Genomic DNA, 19726 nt, shown 5'->3' on the forward strand with positions numbered 1-19726 from the left:
TGTATGAACGTACGTTTTGTGGATCCATTATCTGCTGATGGGCATTTATGTTGTTCCCACCTCTTGGGTATTATGAATAGTGCTGCAGTCAACAGTGGCGTACAAGTCTCTGTTTGAGTCTCTGCTTTCTTTTGGCTATATGCCTCGGGCTGGAATTGCTGAATCATATAGTAGTTCTAATTTTAGTTTTCTGAGGACGCGCCACACTGTTTTCCACAACGGCTGTACCATTTTGCATTCTCACCAGCAATGGGTAAGGGTTCCAATTTCCCTACGTCCTCTCCAACATTTGTTATTTTCTGTTTTTTTTTTTTAATCTTAGCCATTCGACTGGGAGTGAAATTGTATCTCATTGTGCTTTTGATTTTTCTCTCTCTGATGGCTAATGACGCCGAGCACCTTTTCATGTGTTTGGTGGGTAGCCATTTGAATGTCCTCTTTGGGGAAATGTCTATTCAAGTCATTTGTCCATTTTATGATTGGGTTGTTCTTTTGTTCTCAAAGTTTTATATATATTTTGGTTATTAGGTTCTTGTCAGATTTATGGTTTCTGAAAATATTCTCCCAGTTGGTGGCTTATCTTTTCATTTTTTTGGTAAAGTCTTTTGATGAACAAAAGTTTTAATTTTTATGAGGTTCCATTTATTTGTCTTTTGCTGTTTGTGCTTTTATATTAGATAAACCAAAACCAAACCAAACCCAGCGCCGTCAAGTCGATTCTGACTCATAAGCGATGCTATAGGACAGAGTACAACCGCCCCACAGAGTTTCCAAGGAGCACCTGGTAGATTGAAACTGCTGACCTTTTGGTCATGTTAAAACTAGGCCTGACAGCGTTGCCCTCGCTTGTTTTTCTAAGAATTTCATGGTTTTAGTTTGCACATTTAGGTCTTTAATCCATTTTGAATTTCCTTGTATGTATGGTGTGAGGCATGGATCTTGTTTCATTTTTTGCCTGTGGAAATCCAGTTTTCCCAGCACCATTTACGGAGGAGACTCTTCCTTTCCCACTGAATGGACTTAGCGCCCTCATCAAAAATCAGTTGGCCATAGATGTGTGGGTTTATTTCTGGGCTCTCAATTCTATTCCATTGGTCTATGTGTCTATTGTTATACCAGTACCAGGCTGTTTTGATTACTGTAGCTGTATAAAAAAAGCTAAACCCATTGCCATCGAGTCTATTTTGACTCACAGTGACCCTAAAAGGGCAGAGTAGAACAGCCCCATAGGACTTCCAAGGCTTTAAATCTTTATGGATGCAGACTGCCACATCTTTCTGCTATGGAGTGGCTGATGGGTTCGAACCGCAGACCTCTGGATTAGCAGCCGAGCGCTTAACCACTGCGCCACCAGGGCTCCTTCTGTAGTTGTGTAAAAAAAAATTGCCATCAAGTCGATTCAGCTCATAGCAACTCTCTAGGACAGAGTAGAACTGCCTCGTAGGGTTTCTAAGGAGCGACTGGTGGATTTGAACTGTTGACCTTTTGGTTAGCAGCTGCATTCTTAACCACTGTGCCACCAGGACATTGTGCTTTAAAGTCAGGGAAGTGTTATTGGGTCCCCCTACCTTCTCTGTCAACATTGCTTTAGCTGTTTGAGGCCTCTTACCATTCCACACGAAGTTGAGGGCTGGTTTTTTATTTCTGTAGAGAAGACGGTTTCATTGTGGTTTTGATTTGCGTCTCCCTCATGGCTAATGGCAGGGAGCATCTTTTCAAGTATCTCTCGGTCCCCTGAGAATTTGTGGAGCACTTGCTGTATGCTGGACACCAGCCCAGGGACAGCACTCAGCCTCGAGATGTCCCAGCCCCCAGCTCCTCCTGCAGTGTGTGCTCGTGGTGGGCACAGACAGTGAGCAGAAATGGCAGGTCTGCAAGCCAGTACAGGCGTGGCAGAGACACAGTGGGGCAGGGAGGGGGTGGCCGGGTAGACGCCGCAAGAAGGAGGTGCTTGAGCCAGACAGGAAGGGGCAGAGGGTTCCGGGCTCTGGTGCCACCCTCTGTGGCTCCTCCATCTCCTTCCTGGACGTCCCCTTCCATGAGTTCAGGCACTGCATGGGCTGCCCACCTGCTCCGCCTCACCAAACATGGGTTACTTAGACCCACGCTCAGAGTCACGACTGTGCCCTTACCCTGCCCACCCCCAGGGCCATTTACTCTCCCAGATCTGTGCCCTCCTGCCCCTCCATGGCCACCATACCTGCTCTGGCATCCAGTGGCCCCATGACCTGTCTCCTGGCAGCTCAGCTCAGACTCTCCACACTGGGACCTCGACAGCACCGACATTTCCCCCGGTCAGGACCCTGCCCCCAAGGCCTGCCAGGCCTGCAGGGTGGCCTGGCTCAGGTCCCGATCCCCCCACCCTCCCATTAGCCTCTGGCCTCAGGGTCTTGGTCTGGGGGTCCCACCAGCCCACACTCGCTGCTGCTCACGCAGCTTCAGGCCTCAGTGTAAACGTCAACTCCATGGTGGCCTTCCCTGTCCTGACCCCCTCCAGGGACGCAGCAGGAGGGGCCAACGGGAGGGCATGTGGCACAGTGGAACCACTAGATAGCCTTGAGAAGCCATGAGTCCATGGAGGGAGGGAGGACTAGCCTGCAGCCCCGTCCCCACAAAGCTTGTTTGTGGTGCCTCCCACCTCAGCACCAAAGGGCCCTGGGCAGGCTGAGCGAGGGGCTAGGCCTGAGGCAGTCAGTCTCAGGCGCAGCAGATGGCCAAGGCCTGGGCAGACCACCTGCCACATCCTTATGTGATTAGCCTGTTCCCACTGGGCAGAGCTGCCCTTCGCTGCCAGGCCAGTGACGGGCGGCGGTGCAGGGCCAGCCCAGGACGGGGCTGCTGGCAGGGCCTGGGAGTCCTTAAGGGCCATTCCTCATTTTCACAGGGGCGTGGGGGAGGTGGGACACAGGGGTCTTCAACACCTCACCCTCAGCCTCTTCCATGCTGCCTCTGGAGTCCAGGAGTCCGGGGCTGGGTTCTGCCCTTCCCAAAAACCCATGAACTGGGGCCCTGTCCCCATAGCGTCCCCATACCTGGCCTCCAGGCACGACCTAGAGCCATACAGGGCAGGAGGTAGGGGCCTGGACCAGCTGCTTCCACAGGCTGCTGGCTTTGTGGTACCCAGAGTTTGTCCTATCCGGCTTGTCCCAGAGGCCTAGCCTCCCACCAAACAGCAGGCGGGGTCGGCCTCTCAACCACCCCAACGGGCAGGGAAGTGGGGCCCAAGTGACCCCAACATTCCTGCTCAGAGGCAGGGGAGGAGCTGGGCCAGCTGCCCCACGTCAGCCGCCCATGTGGGCCCAGGGCCAAGAGGGAAGGTGGGAGGCATGAAGCAGGCCCCCTGAAGGCCCTGTTGCTCCCAGGCTGGTGCCTGCCCGCGCTTCCCCTCGAGCCCCTCGACCTCAGCCTCAAAGACCTTCTGGGGTGGCACCAAGAGGTGCGGCGGGTGGCAGGCAGGAGGGCACACAGATGTGGGACATGACCTTTATTGCTGAAAATAAAACGCCGCCCGGTGGCCTGGCAAGGAGTCCTCCAGGCAGGGTACTATGGGACAGGCCGGGGTGAACTCTACCTAGTGCCCCACAGGCCGGGCGGGGGGCCTGGGCGACCTGCCGCAGACCCAGGGGCAGGGAGGAGTCTTGGGGACCGGCTGGGCGCGGCTGGCACATGCTGGTCCCGGGAGGCTGGGGGCCCAAGTCGTGCTGCTGCCCAGGGCTCAGTGGGCACCCCTGGCAGTGTGCATGGAGTTGGTTTCCTTCCTTCCAGGACGGCTGAGGTAGTGGGCTGGCCCAGGGCCTCAGAGGCGGGGTTTGATGTGCAGAGACTTCCCTGTGGCCGAGAAGCAGCAGTCAGACGCAGGGCCCAGGGTCTGGGGCCCAGCCAGGGGGAACGCCCCCAGAGGCTCCTGGGTCTGGGGCCCTATCAGACCAAGCCTGCCTGCATGGTGGGCCAAAAAGGTATCCCTGAATCAGAGCAGGATTAGAGGGGTCGGCTGTCAACACCTGCCCCGAGGTCCAGGTGGAGCCCGCTCACAGCCATCCAGTCCTGGGTAGCCCAGTGTGGGGAGCAGGGCACAGAGCTGCGCTTGCAGACACGAAGCAGGAGCCCAGCCCTCTGGGTCTCAGCTCCTGCCTGGGCGGCCCCTCCCAAGGAGGGCAGGGGTCACAGTGGGCGCCAGCACTCACAGCGGGGCCACCAAAGTCTTCCGCTAAGCTATAAACGCCTGGAGCACAGGCCCTCCTCGCTCACCTGCAGCCAGGCCGTCAGACACACGCATGCATGCATGCACACAGACACGGGCACACACGTGCACACACGCATGCATCAGACTGTCTCAGCTGGGTGGGGGCAGGATGGAGGCTCCCGTGCAGGTGACACTGGCGGCCTAGAGGTGGGAGGCAGGGCTGTGGGTGGGTGGGGGGAGGCTTCACCCAGGAGGGGTCAGAGGACAGCACATGCCCCGCCCTGTGCATGCTCAAGGCCACCCTACAGATCCCTCCATGACAGTGGCCCACAGGCGTGGCAGTCCACATGCCACCTGCAACCCCGTCTCCCTCCTGGGCCCCTGGAGCCAGAGCCAGGCCCAGCCCTGGGGTGGCCGTTTTGGCAGTTGCAGCTGGCTTCCTGCCCGGGACTGTCCCAGGCCCACCTCTGCCTCCTCCGCAGCTCCCAGCTCCAGCCGGGCCAGGCTGAGGCCTCAGGTCGAGAAGGAGGACTGAGGGGCAGCAGGGCCAGGGAGGTGCAGGGCCTCTCCCACCCGCCACCCCAGGCATGACACCACACCTGCCTCCCTGGGGCCAGCCAGCTGCTGAGCTCCTGACCAGGTTCCCATCAGCACCCCCACCCACTGCACCTGGACCACCCAGCCAGAGGGTGCTGGTCCTGGCTGGGTGGGTAGGGGGAAGGTGTGAGCTCACGGCCCACCCCTCCTGCACCCTCCGCGGCAGGCGTTGAGCGAGCTCAGCGGAGCTGTTAAAGAAGGCTGTAGCAAGCATCTTCCATTAACGTTACGACCGTGAAATATGACAATAAAATGATAGCCGTATGGTCGCAAATTTGCAGCCCGCAGAGCTGCTTGGGGTTTATCGTCACTCAAAAGCGCGGAGAGCTGTAAAATGTTTACAGAAAGGGTCGTTTGCAGCCATAAAATCCTCCTTTCTCTCCTAAACAAGGCTGAGTGGAGCCATTTACCAAGCCCCAAATGTTCACCGGGGGAGGGCAACATCTGTTCTCTCCAGGAGCACACAGCGATCTTCTCCAACAAATTAACAAAAATGGGTGCTTTCTAATTAAATCAGCCCTTGGCTGGGATGGCCCGTGTGGGCGGTGGGCAGCCGGTGGGTGAGGGCTGCTTGCCAACCTGGGGCAGGTGCACACCTGCCGGCCCCACCCAGGGGCTCGGACTGTGGCTCTGGGGGCCTGGTCACCTACCTGAGTCCTTGGTTGGGGGGCTCCTGTGGGCACGGGCGCTGGGTTGGTGGGCTGGGCTGGGCGAGGACCGCAGAGAGATAAAGGAGGGCAGCTTGGAGAGGGTGCTGGAACCCGTCACAGCCGACGCTGTCTCCTGGACAGAGGCTGCCTGAGGGCCCCGGGAGGCTGGGGACAGGGAGGGCGAGGACGAGGAGGGGGAGGGGGAGGGGGAGGAGGAGGGGGATGGGGAGGAGGAGGAGGAGGAGGAGGAGGAGGAGGAGGCCGTGGATGACATGTGGGAGGTGGAGGCAGAGGCTAAGCCTGCAGGGATGGAGTGGGAGAGGGCCGGGGCTGGGGCAGCTGCTGCGGAGTTGGGGGAGCTGGGTGTCAGCCTGGTAGGGCGCTGGGTGGCCGAGGACTTCCTGTATGTGAAGGACAAGGGTGTGTGTGAGAGGGAGCCCAGCCCACCCCACCGTCACGGGCAGAGCCCACAGCCCAGGAAAGTCAGGTCATGTGCCAGCCTGGCCTGAGGGTCCCACTTGGCACTGACTACTGGCCTCACTACCCACAAATCCCACTCCAGGCCACCTGGGGTCACCCCTCCCACTGGCCCAGCACACTCTCCACCTCGCTCCAGGCTGGGCCAGGGCTGTCCTTGGCTCTCTTCGCCACAAGGGGCAGGGAGGGGTCCCAAGGTCACAGCCCTCAGCCTTGGACGGAGATGTCTTTCCGGTTCAAGAACCAGAGCTGGGAGGTTGGGGGCTGTGTGCAGGGACAGACGCCTTGGCCCGGGGCTCACATCACCCACACTTGCTGCCCGTCACCTGGGCCCGTGGCCAGTGCAGACCCTGCTCCGGGGGTGCATGTCACTGGTTGTGGGGGCTGGGAGGGCCTTCCTGCCAGGGCGCTTCTGGCTGCGGTGGAGCAGCTGGCATTGGGCGCCACGGGGGCAGACACCACGGCGGGAGAAATCAGGGCACAGCAGCGTGTGCTTCTTCTTGCACTGTGGGGAGAAGCATGGGCACCCCAGCTCAGGCCAGTGCCCCTAGGCAGGAGGCCTCCACACCCCAGGCCACTGCAGCCCCACCATCCTTTCACCCTCCAGGCGGTACCCTTGCTATGCCCTTGGCTGGGCATGGACCGAGCGGATAGGCTGGCTGGGGAGCCCCAGAGCCACTCATCCCTCCAGCTGCTTCCACCCCTGGCCGCCTCTCCCGGCAGGCACAGGGCCCGGAGGAAGGTGGGTGTGGCTGAAGGTCTCCCCGGGGCGGGGTTCCACTCAGGCTGGGTGCAGGCGGGTCGGCCAAGGCCAGCACAGCCCTGGGCCCTGGGGAGGCCGCCTGGTCACCCGATCCGCAGCACCTGTCAGGCAGCTAATTATACCCAACAGGCTGCCTGTGGCAGGTGCTCCAAGAAATGGTGCAGCTTCGGAGAACACACTGCCCTCGTGCCTCCCAGGAGCACTACCCCGTCAGGGAGGGGCGTCCACTCTGCCCACTTCCCCTGCACCAGCATGATGGGGGGCAAGCCTGTACCCAAGCCTGCCGAAGCACCTAGGCCGCTCTCACAAACACCCACAAGAGGCAGCTGGGGACTTGCGAAGACAGACAACACTGAGTGTGCCACGACGGATCCCACCAGCCCGTCCAAGGCCAGAGCCAAGGCCACGAGCACATACCAAAAAAAAAAAAAAAAAAAACATTAGCGCTGAGTCGATTCCAACTCATAGCAACCCTACAGGACAGAGCAGAACCGCCCCATAGGGTTTCCAAGGCCGTAATCTTTGCGGAAGCAGATCGCCAGGTCTTTTCTCCCACGTGGGGGCTGATGGATTCCAACCACTGACCTTTCAGTTGCAGCCAAGTGCTCAACCACTGCGCCACCAGGGTTCTTCGGAGCACATAACTCCCAGGAAATGCTGCAGGCACCTCACACACGCCCTCCAGCCTGGGCCTCCCTCCCAGGGCTGCCTTCAGTGGCTCTGATCCCAGCCCTGCAGCCCCAGGGGCCGCAGGAGGAGCCGCTGGGAATGTGCGCCAGCTTAAGCCTCTTTGCCCAGGTAGTGCTCACCCACTCACTCATCATCTATTCCAGATGGAGCTGGCCTGGCCCACGGATGCAGGGCCCTGAAGCCCCATCCAGCCTGTCCTCGGGGAACCCATCACCCAGAGACTAGACGTGTGGAGACTCGTGGCATATGGTAGGGCCGGCTGTGGGTACAGCCATGGGGATGAGTGACGCTGGGCCAGTAGGGAGGTCAGGAAGGACATCCGCAGTGTGGAGGATGTGGGAGCCCCCTCAGGGCATAAGTGGGAGCGCAGCCTGTGTGTGGGTGTCTGCGTGGCATGCGTGGCTCATAAACGCACCCAGCTGCTCAGCAGGGCCTCCACTTGAGTCCATCAGTACCCCCTGCAGCCTGGACACCAGGACGGGGGCAGGAGTGGGTGCAGAGTGCCCATCTGAGAGACGACAGGGCAGTCTGGACCTGCGCCTTCCCAGATAGGGCCATGAGGGCAGTCTGGACCTGCGCCTTCCCAGATAGGGCCATGAGGGCAGTCTGGACCTGCGCCGTCCCAGATGGGGCCATGAGGGCAGTGCGGACCTGCACCACCCCAGATGGGGCCATGAGGGCAGTCTGGACCTGCGCCGTCCCAGAGGTGCCATGAGCCACACGGGTCACTGAACACCCAAAACACACAGATCTGGTGGAGATGGCATAGCACACACGGGTTCAAAGGCTCAGTGCAAAAAAGAACTCAAATTCCACATTAATATACGTTTTTCTTCATACACTGGGTTAATGAATATGTTGTTAAAATTCAATACACTTTTTAATGTGGCTTCTAGAAAGTATAGAAGCACACGTGTGGTTTGCATCTGTGGTTAACCTTTCTACTAGACTAACCCTTCTCCAGAAAACCACCCAAGATCTAGGATGGGATATAAAGCAGCACTTCCTCAAACCACCCAAGAGTACTTGAGAAAGTAAAATGATAGAAGAAAATGCACCAAGAAATACCAGACCAAGAGAAAGGTGGTACGGTGAATTGATGCTACAGAGAACTGACTTCCAGCCACAAGCACGTGGAGTGTACGTCACTGTGATGAAATGATAAAGAACAATACTTCTAAACTTGTGTGACAAGAACACAACCTCTGAGTATGCAAAATAAAAACTACAGAACCTCACAGAGAAACAGACAAATCAACAGTCACAGTGGAAATTCTGACCCACCTCTTTCAGCAACTGATGAATTGAGGCCACTAAATAGCAGCATGGGCACAGAATGCTTAGACAACATGTGTAAGCAAACTGCCCAGCAGCATTAAATTAACAGGCTGGGTTACTGCTCATGCTTCACCTAACAGCTGCAGCACAAGTTCCCTCAAGCACCTGTGTAACACTGATTAAAATATTCAGTGAAGAAAAAACAAAACCAACCAATCAAAAAAATCAATAATTCATGGGTCAAAGAAGAAATGATGGAAATTAGATAATATTTAAAATCACATGATAACAACAAAATGGCATATCAAAATTTGAGAAGTAGCTAAAGCAGTACTTAGAGGGAAATATATAGCCTTTACTGCTTACATTAGAAGAAAAGACCTATCTCAAGAACTTAGGGGGAAAAACTGCAAAATGAGCCCCAAAAAAGCGGAGAGAAGAAAATAATAAATATCAGAACAGAAATTAATGAGACGACAAAAATCAAGAGATTCAAATGTTGGTTCTTTGAAAATGTTAATAAATGTATCCAATAAGATTGTAGTCGAAAACTAAAGAGAGAAGGAACGTATGTAATGTAAGGAGTGACAAAGGGCCATAGCTGTAGATAGTAAAAAGATATCGAGACGATAGAATGAACAAACTTTATGTCAGTAAATGTGAAAACACAGATGAAACTGACAAATTCTAGAAAAACTGACAAGAAGAAAAATAAAATTTGAAAGTTCCTGTAACCATAATGGAGTCTGAATCGGTGTTGAAAAAATAAGGTTCCAGCTCCAAGGGTCTTACTGGGAGTTCCACCAAACAGTCAAGAAATGCATCATTCCAATTTTACTCCAATCGTTTTACAGAATAGAAATTCAGAGAACACTTCTCAACTTAGTTTATGAGGCCAGAATAATCTTGAAACCAAAATCTCACCCAAACTGTATGAGAAAAGAATATTCAAGCCAATTTTACTGATAAACAAGATGCAAAAGTCCTATACAGATTATAAGCAAACTGAGTTCTGCAATGTATAAAAACACTAATATATAAGGATTGTGTTGGGTTTATTTCAGGAATGCAAGGTTGGCTTAACTTTATAAAATCACGGAACAGAAATTAGCACATTAACAGGCTAAAAGAGAGGACCTATATGATCACCTCAATAGAAGTGAAAGAAGTGCTTAATAAAATTCAACATCCATTCAAAGTTTAAAGACAACAACAACAAAACCACTTAGCAAATAGTGTTAGAAATGAACTTCCTTAGCCTGACATAAAGAGTTTCTTAAAAGAATCTTCCAGAAAGCATCACATGTAAAGAGGAAAGGTTGGAAGCATGGCTGCCTACTTTGATTACTACTCAGCACTTTACTGGGGTTCCAGTCAGTACAGGAAGGAAATAAAAAGCATTCAGATCAAAAGGAAGAAAATGAAGCTATCATTATTTGCAAATGATATGATTGTTTATGTAGAAAAATTCATGTTTAAAGAAGTATGAAGACAATGTCTCATCAAACAGAGAATATTAATACAGAGATATAAATTATTAAAAAGAACCAAACGGAAATTCTGAGGGTGAAAGTACAGTAACTAAAATGAAAAGTTCATTAGAGGGACTTGACAACAGATTTGAAGTGGCAGAAGAAATAATCAGTGAACTTCAAGATCGAGAGAGATTATACAATCTGTCTGAAAAACAGGGAGAAAATACAATGATAAAAAATGATAAGAGCCTCAGAAAAATGTGGGACACCTTTAAGTACACTAATATACATGTAATGGGAATACCAGAAAAAAAGAAGAAAGAGAAAAGAGCAGAAAAATATTCAAAGGTATAATAGCTGAAAAGTTCCTAAATTCTCTGAAAAACATGAATCTACACATCCAAGAAGTTTAATGAACTTCAAGCAGGATAAATGCAAAAATCTATACCATGACACATTGTAGTAAAAATGCTGAATTCCAAAGACAAAGAGAAAATCTTGAAAGTAGTCAGAGAAAAATGATTCATCAGGTACAAGGGAACTCTAATAAGATTAACAGCTGATTTCTCATAAAAAATGGCAGCCAGAAAACAGTAGTATGACATGTATAAGGCGCTGAAAGAAAAAAATGTCAATAAAAAATTTAACATGTAGCAAAACTATCTTTCAAAAGAAGGTGAAATAAAGACATTCCTACATAAACAAAAACAGAATATGCTGTTAGAAGACCCACCTTACAAGAAATACTAAAGAAAGTTCTTCAGGCTGAAGGCAAGTGACCCGAGAGACTAATTCAAATTCAGATGAAAAAACAAGGAACAGTAGTAAAGGTAATTATGTAATTATAAAAGGCACTATAAACACATTTTTCTCCTTTCTTCTCCTAACTGATTTAAAAAGCAATTATATAAAACAATATGTATATAATGTTGGGCCTTTAGAGCATATAATTTGATTATATATATATACACACACACATACATATATATATATTTGACAATAGCAGCATAAAAGAGGTGAGTGGGAACAGAGTTGTATTGGAGTGAGGAAATGACACCAGGTAATTTAGACCCGCAAGAACAAATGAGGATAACCAGAAACGGTAAATAAGTAGGTAAATATAATAAAGTCTACAAATATATACTTGCTTTTCTTCTCTTAGCTTCTTTTATAGACATATAAATATACAGATGATCATAACATGTATTGTTGGGTTTGTAACATATAGACTCAATATATATATATTGATCACAATAATAACAAAAAGGTTGAGCAGGAATAGAGCTCTGTAGGAGTAATGTTTTTGTATCTCACTGGCCATATAGCAACCGCTAAGAAAATAACTAAAAATATATATATATATTATATATATCTTAGCTATCTGTTGTTGTTGTCAGGTGCCGTCGAGTCGGTTGCGACAGATAGCAACCCTATGCATAACAGAACGAAACACTGCCCGGTCCTGCGCCATCCTTACAATCGCTGTTATGCTTGAGTTCATTGTTGCAGCCACTGTGTCAATCCACCTCGTTGAGGGTCTTCCTCTTTTCCGCTGACCCTGTGCTCTGCCAAGCATGATGTCCTTCTCCAGGGACTGATCTCTCCGGACAACATGTCCAAAGTATGTAAGACGCAGTCTCGCCATCCTTGCCTCTAAGGAGCATTCTGGTTGTACTTCCTCCAAGACAGATTTGTTCATTCTTTTGGCAGTCCATGGTGTATTCAATATTCTTCGCCAACACCACAATTCAAAGGCGTCAATTCTTCTTCAGTCTTCCTGATTCATTGTCCAGCTTTCACATGCATATGATGGGATTGAAAATACCATGGCTTGGGTAAGACACACCTTAGTCTTCAAGGTGACACCTTTGTTCTTCAACACTTTGAAGAGGTCCTTTGCAGCAGATTTGCCCAATGCAATGTGTCTTTTGATTTCTTGACTGCTGCTTCCATGGCTGTTGATTGTGGATCCAAGTAAAATGAAATCCTTGACAACTTCAATCTTTTCTCCGTTTATCATGATGTTGCTCACTGGTCCAGCTGTGAGGATTTTTGTTTTCTTTATGTTGAGGTGTAATCCGTACTGAAGGCTGTGGTCTTTGATCTTCATTAGTAAGTGCTTCAAGTCCTCTTCACTTTCAGCAAGCAAGGTTGTGTCATCTGCATAACACAGGTTCTTAATGAGTCTTCCTCCAATCCCGATGCCCCGTTCTTCTTCATATAGTCCACCTTCTTGGATTATTTGTTCAGCATACAGACTGAATAGGTATGGTGAAAGTGTACAACCCTGACACACACCTTTCCTGACTTTAAACCAATCAGTATCCCCTTGTTCTGTCTGAACAACTGCCTCTTGATCTATGTAAAGTTTCCTCATGAGCACAATTAAGTGTTCTGGAATTCCCATTCTTTGCAATGTTATCCATAATTTGTTATGATCCACACAGTCAAATGCCTTTGCATGCTAAATAAAACACAGGTAAACATCCTTCTGGTATCCTCTGCTTTCAGCCAGGATCCATCTGACATCAGCAGTGATATCTCTGGTTCCACGTCCTCTTCTGATCTTAGCTATCTAGTGCCACTGTAACAGAAATAACCACAAATGTGCAGCTTTAACAAACAGAAATTTATTTCCTCACAGTTTAGGAGGCTAGAAGTCCAAATTCAGGGTGCCGGCTCTAGGGGAAGGCTTTCTCTCTCTGTCGGCTCTGAAGGAAGGTCCTTGTCTCTTTTAGCTTCTGCTCTTGGGTGATCTTCATGTGGCTTAGTATCTCTCTTCCCCATCTCTGCTTCTTTTACTTGCTTGCTTAATCTCTTTTACATCTCAAAAGAGATTTATTTAAGACACACCCTACACTAATCTAGTCTTATTTGCATAACTCATTCCCAAATGGGGTTATAATCATAAGCAGAGAGGTTAGGATTTATAACATATTTTTGGGGAACACAATTCACTATACAACAATATATATAGTGAAAAAATCATTAAAGCAATTAAAATATTATACTAGGAAATATTCTGTTAATGCAAAATAAAGCAGTAAGGGAAGATCTGAGGAACAAAGAAGACAGGAGACGTATTTAAAAGCAAAGTAAAATAGCAGATGTAAACTGAACTATATCAATAATACTAAGCGTGAATGGATTAAACAATCCAATCAAAAGGCAGAGATTGTCGGACTGGATATTTAAAAAAGAAAATATCCAACTATATGCTGTCTATAGGAGAAATACCTTAAAGATACAAATATGCCGGAAGTAAAAAGATTGGAAAAAGAGATACAAACAGCAATAACTAAGCTGAAGTGACTATATTAACATCAGACAAAATAGGCTTTAAAATAAAATACACTACTAGAGATAAAGAGGGACTTTTTATAATGATAAAAGGGCTGATCTACTGGGCAGTTACAACAACTGTAAGTATATATGCATCTAACACCTAACAAGAAAAAAAAAAATTTTTTTTTTCTTTTTTTTAAAAAAAAACAAAAACAAGAGAGCCTCAAAATATGTGAAACAGAAGGTAGACAGAACTGAAGGGACAAACAAACAATTCTACAATAACAGTCAAAGACTTCACTATCTTACTTACAATAACAGGTAGAACAACAAGGCAGAAGATCAATAAGGAAACAGAAGCACAACCCTACACACGAGCTAGACCTAACCTGTAGGACAGCAGGATGCACAGATTCTTCTCAGGTGCTGAAAAGACTGTATGCGAGGCTTTATTATGAACCAAGTCTGAAAAAATTTAACAGGACTGAAATCATACAAGTGTTCTCAAATCACAATAAAGTGAAAGAAGATATTAATAAGCAGAATAAAAGTGAGAAATTTAAAAATATGTGGAAATTAAACAACACACTAGTAAACAACTAATGGGCCAAAAAAGAAATCACAAAGAAAATTAGCAAATATTTTAAGATGAATGAAGATGAAGACACAGCACATCAAAACTTACGGGATGCAGCAAGGGAGCCAAGATGGTAGAATACACAGACTCTTCCGTCGAGCCCTCTTTACAACAAAGACCCGAAAAAACAAGTGAAATGAGTATATTTGTGACAAGCCGGGAGCCCTGAGCATCAAAGGCAAGCTTAGACAACGAACAGAGGGGCAGGGGGAGGAAGAGGCCGTTCAGAAGTGGAGAGGAGTTACCGGACCTGAATTGCGGGGAGCCCTCAGGCAGCATCCCAGGAGCAGCCGCGGCGGGAGGGTCCTAGCATTCAGTGGCAGTTTCCTCAGGGAGAAGCAGCAGCCACACAGCCCACTCACACCTCTGGAACCTGAGGAGAATGGTGCTCCCGGCAAAAGCTAAGTACTTGTGTATGTTTTACTGCGCCCCCCACCCACCCCAAGTCAGCTTCAGCAGCTGAATCCCTGGGCCTGAGATAGACCCTGGTGAGCACCTAGAGCCATCCTCCCGGCTTTGGGGAAGGAAAAAATTTGCAACTGGGGGGAAAACATAATTTGCTAGCTCCATTAACTGGGGGAGCTCAGGACAGAAGCAGCTCCTGTTCAGGCACAAACCGTCTGTGGACCTTGAGTACCTTTCCCTTCTGCATGGACCTGTGTGGGCCTATTTCAGGAGAACAGGCCCTTGTTGGCAAACTCCAACCATTTCAGCTGTGCAGCGGAGAGGTGGGTGTTTGACGTTTGACATTGCTTTGCCTATTAAACAAGGTCCTCACCTACCCACGTCAGGGACCTAAAGACTGGTAGCTCCACTCAGGTCACCCAGCCACCCACGACAGGGGTCCAAAGATAACTGGTACCTCCCAGTCCTTACAACCAAAAACTTTGGGTGCCCATGATCCCTCTGCAGAACCCAACCATCAGCACGCTCTAGGGAACAGAGACGCGTTTTCCTCAGAGACACTTGGGAGTCGGTTCTCAGCCCTCTGCCTTGTTCAGAGCATGACCCCCTGCTGCAATCAGATACCGGTATATACGCCAATCACCCTGCCCCTCTAAAACTGTAGGACAGAGCCTGTACCACACACTTGGTATCAGCTACCTTGAAACCTAAGCTGAATTCATACAAGAAAACTGAATGGACTCCTTGACTGATATACCTGATAACAGCTCTAGCCAGCTGGTGACAGGACACCAGAGCTCCAAAGGTGAAAATAATCAAGCTAGCTCACTCAAGCAACCCATAGGGGTATACCAAAACAAAACAAAGCAAGCAGTTATGACACAGTAAGCAAGCATAAACTAATACAATAACTGACAGATGGCTCGGAGACAACAGTCAATATCAAGTCACATAAAGAAACAGACCATGATCACCTCAACAGGCTCTCAGAACAAAGAATCCAGGGATCTTTTAGATGAAAGTGCATTCCTGGAATTACCAGATGCAGAATACAAAAGTTTAACATACAGAACACTTCAAGACATCAGGAAGGAAATGAGGCAATACACAGAACAAGCCAAGGAACACACAGATAAAGCAACTGAAGAAATCAGAAAGATTATTCAGGAACATAATGAAAAGTTTAATAAGCTGGAAAAATCTATACACAGACAGCAATCAGAAATTCAGAAGATTAACAATAAAATTACAGAATTAGACAACTCAATAGAAAGTCAAAGGAACAGAATTGAGCAAGTAGAAGCTAGAATTTCTGAACTCTAAGACAAATCATTTGACACTAATATATTTGAAGAAAAATCAGATAAAAGAATTAAAAAAAAAATGAAGAAACCTTAAGAATCATGTGGGACTCTATCAAGAGAAATAACCTACAAGTGATTGGAGTACCAGAACAGGGAGGGATAACAGAAAATGCAGAGAAAATTGTCGAAGATTTGTTGGCAGAAAACTTCCCTGATATTGTGAAAGATGAGAAGATATCTATCCAAGACGCTCATCGAACTCCAAATAAGGTAGATCTTAAAAGAAAGTCACCAAGACATATTACAATCAAGCTTGCCAAAACCAAAGATGAAGAAACAATCATAAGAGCAGCGAGGGATAAATGAAAAGTCACCTACAAAGGAGAGCCAATAAGAATAAAGTCAGACTACTCGGCAGAAACCATGCAGGCAAGAAGGCAACGGGATGACATATCCAAAAAATTGAAGGAAAAAAATTGCCTGCCAAGAATCATATATCCATCAAAACTGTCTCTTAAATATGAAGGTGAAATTAAGACATTTCCGATAAATACAAGTTGAGGGAATTCGTAAAAACCAAACCAAAACTACAAGAAATACTAAAGGGAGTTCTTTGGTTAGAAAATCAATAACATCAGGTATCGACCCAAGACTAAAACACTGGGCAGAGCAACCAGAAGTCCACCCAGACAGGGAAATCCAAAAAAACAAAGCAAGATTAAAAAAAAAAAAAGCCCAACACAGGGTAACGGCAATGTTATTATATAAAAGAAGACAACATTAAAATAATAAAGAGGGACTAAGAAATGTAATCATACACACTCCATATAGAGAGGAAGATACGGCAATACAAAGACATAAAAGTCAGTTTTAAATTTAGAAAAATAGGGGTAAACAATAAGGTAACCACAAAGCAGACAAACTATCCTACTCATCAAAATAAAATACAAGGGAAAATACAGACTCAGCAGAAACAAAATCAACAACAACAAATATCAGGAAAGGACAATATATAAAGAAAATCTACTCAGCACATAAAATTAAGTGGGAAAAAGAAACTGTCAACACACAAAAAAAGACATCAAAATGATAGCACTAAATTCATACCTATCCATAATTACCCTGAATGTAAATGGACTAAACGCACCAATAAAGAGACAGAGAGTGGCAGAATGGATTAAAAAACAAGATCCGTCTATATGCTGCCTACAAGAGACACAATTTAGACTTAGAGACACAAATAAACTAAAACTCAAAGGATGGAAAAAATATATATCAAGCAAACAACAATCAAAAAAGAGCAGCAGTGGCAATATTAATTTCTGACAAAATAGACTTTAAAGTTAAATCCATCAGAAAGGATAAGGAAGGACACTATATATTATGATTAAAGGGACAATACACCAAGAAGATATAACCATATTAAATATTTATGCACCCAATGACAGGGCTGCAAGATACATAAAACAAACTCTATCAGCACTGAAAAGTGAGATAGACAGCTCCACAATAATAGTAGGAGACTTCAACGCACCGCTTTCGGTGAAGGACAGGACATCCAGAAAGAAGCTCAATAAAGACATGGAAGATCTAAATGCCACAATCAACCAACTTGACCTCACAGACATATACAGAACACTCCACCCAACAGCAACCGACTATACTTTCTTTTCTAGTGCACATGGAACATTCTCCAGAATAGACCATATATTAGGTCATAAAGCAAGCCTTAGCAGAATCCAAAACACTGAAATATTACAAAGCATCTTCTCTGACCATAAGGCCATAAAAGTGGAAATCAATAACAGGAAAAGCAGGGAAAAGAAATCAAACACTTTGAAACCGAACAATACCCTGCTCACAAAAGACTGGATTAGAGAAGACGTTAAGGATGGAATAAAGAAATTCATAGAATCCAATGAGAACGAAAACACTTCCTATCAGAACCTTTGGGACACAGCAAAAGCAGTGCTCAGAGGCCAATTTATATCAATAAATGCACACATCCAAAAAGAAGAAAAGGCCAAAATCAAAGAATTATCCCTACAACTTGAACACATAGAAAGAGAGCAACAAAAGAAACCCACAGGCACCAGAAGAAAAAAATAATAAAAATCAGAGCTGAACTAAATGAAATAGAAAACAGAAAAACAATCGAAAGAATTAACAAGACCAAAAGCTGATTTTTTGAAAAACTCAACAAAATTGATAAACCATTGGCCAAACTGACAAAAGAAAAACAGAAGAGGAGGCAAATAACCCGAATAAGAAATGAGATGGGCGATATCACAACAGACCCAACTGAAATTAAAAGAATCATTTCAGATTACTATGAAAAACTATACTCGAACAAATTTGAAAACCTAGAAGAAATGGATGAATTTCTAGAAACACACTACCTACCTAAACTAACACAAACAGAGGTAGAGCAACTAAATAGACCCATAACAAAAGAAGAGATTGAAAAGGTAATCAAAAAACTCCCAACAAAAAAAAAAGCCCTGGTCCAGGCAGCTTCACTGCAGAGTTCTACCAAACTTTCAGAGAAGAGTTAGCACCACTACTACTAAAGGTATTTCAGAGCATAGAAAAGGGCAGAATACTACCAAACTCATTCTGTGAAGCCACCATATCCCTGATACCAAAACCAGGTAAAGACTTCACAAGAAAAGAAAATTACAGACCTATATCCCTCATGAATGTAGATGCGAAAATCCTCAACAAAATTATAGCCAATAGAATTCAACAACATATCAAAAAAATAATTCACCATGACCAAGCGAGATTCATACCAGGTATGCAGGGATGGCTCAACATTAGAAAAACAATTAATGTAATCCACCACATAAATAAAACAAAAGACAAGAATCACATGACTTTATCAATTGATGCAGAAAAGGCATTTGACAAAGTTCAACACTCATTCACAATAAAAACTCTAGGAAAAATAGGAATAAAAGGAAAATTCCTCAACATAATAAAGGGCATTTGTACAAAGCCAACAGCCAACATCACCCTAAATGGAGAGAGCCTGAAAACATTCCCATTGAGATTGGGAACCAGACAAGGATGCCCTTTATCACCACTCTTATTGAACATTGTGCAGGAGGTCCTAGCCAGAGCAATTAGGCTAGATAAAGAAATAGAGGGCATCCAGATCAGCAAGGAAGAAGTAAAAAGTATCTCTATTTGCAGATGACATGATCTTATACACAGAAAACCCTAAGGAATCCTCCAGAAAACTACTGAAACTAATAGAAGAGTTCAGCAGAGTATCGGGATACAAGATAAACATACAAAAATCAGCTGGATTCCTCTATACCAACAAAAAGAACATCGAAGAGGAAATCACCAAATCAATGCCATTTACAGCAGCCCCCAAGAAGATAAAATACTTAGGAATACATCTTACCAGAGTTGTAAAAGACTTATACAAAGAAAACTACAGTACACTTCTGCAAGAAACCAAAAGAGACTTATGTAAGTGGAAAAACATACCTTGCTGATGGATAGGGAGACTTAACATTATAAAAATGTCTATTCTACCAAAAGCGATCTATACATTTAATGCAATTTCGATCCAAGTCCTAAGGACATTCTTTAATGAGATGGAGAAAAAAATCACCAATTTCATATGGAAGAAAAAGTGGCCCCAGACAAATAAGGCATTACTGAAAAAGAAGAACAAAGTGGGAGGCCTTACTTTACCTGATTTTTGAATGTATTATACCGCCACAGTAGTCAAAACAGCCTGGTACTGGTACAACAACAGATACATGGACCAATGGAACAGAATTGAGAATCCAGACATAAATCCATCCACATATGAGCAGCTGATATTTGACAAAGTCCCCAAAACAGTTAAATGGGGAAAAGATAGTCTTTTTAACAAATGGTGCTGGTGTAACTGGATATCCATCTGCAAAAATATGAAACAAGACCCATACCTCACTCCACGCACAAAAACTAACTAAAAATACAT

The 19726-nt window shown here is 46.3% G+C and overlaps 1 protein-coding gene across 1 annotated transcript in view; it reads right to left on the minus strand.

Moving 5' to 3' along the window:
• Positions 1-2372: 2372 nt before the first annotated feature.
• Positions 2373-19726, minus strand: part of ZC3H3 (zinc finger CCCH-type containing 3) — a 104253-nt gene continuing 86899 nt past the window's right edge. Inside the window, exons 10-12 of the mRNA XM_064268151.1 lie at positions 6234-6412; positions 5431-5831; positions 2373-3828 (exon numbers count right to left, since the gene is read on the minus strand). Of these exons, the coding sequence (XP_064124221.1) occupies positions 3797-3828; positions 5431-5831; positions 6234-6412 (612 nt within the window). The 3' untranslated portion in view covers positions 2373-3796. The remainder of the gene's footprint in view (positions 3829-5430; positions 5832-6233; positions 6413-19726) is intronic.

This window comes from Loxodonta africana, chromosome 14 (genome assembly GCF_030014295.1).
Source record: "Loxodonta africana isolate mLoxAfr1 chromosome 14, mLoxAfr1.hap2, whole genome shotgun sequence".
In the NCBI taxonomy this organism is placed as follows: domain Eukaryota; kingdom Metazoa; phylum Chordata; class Mammalia; order Proboscidea; family Elephantidae; genus Loxodonta; species Loxodonta africana.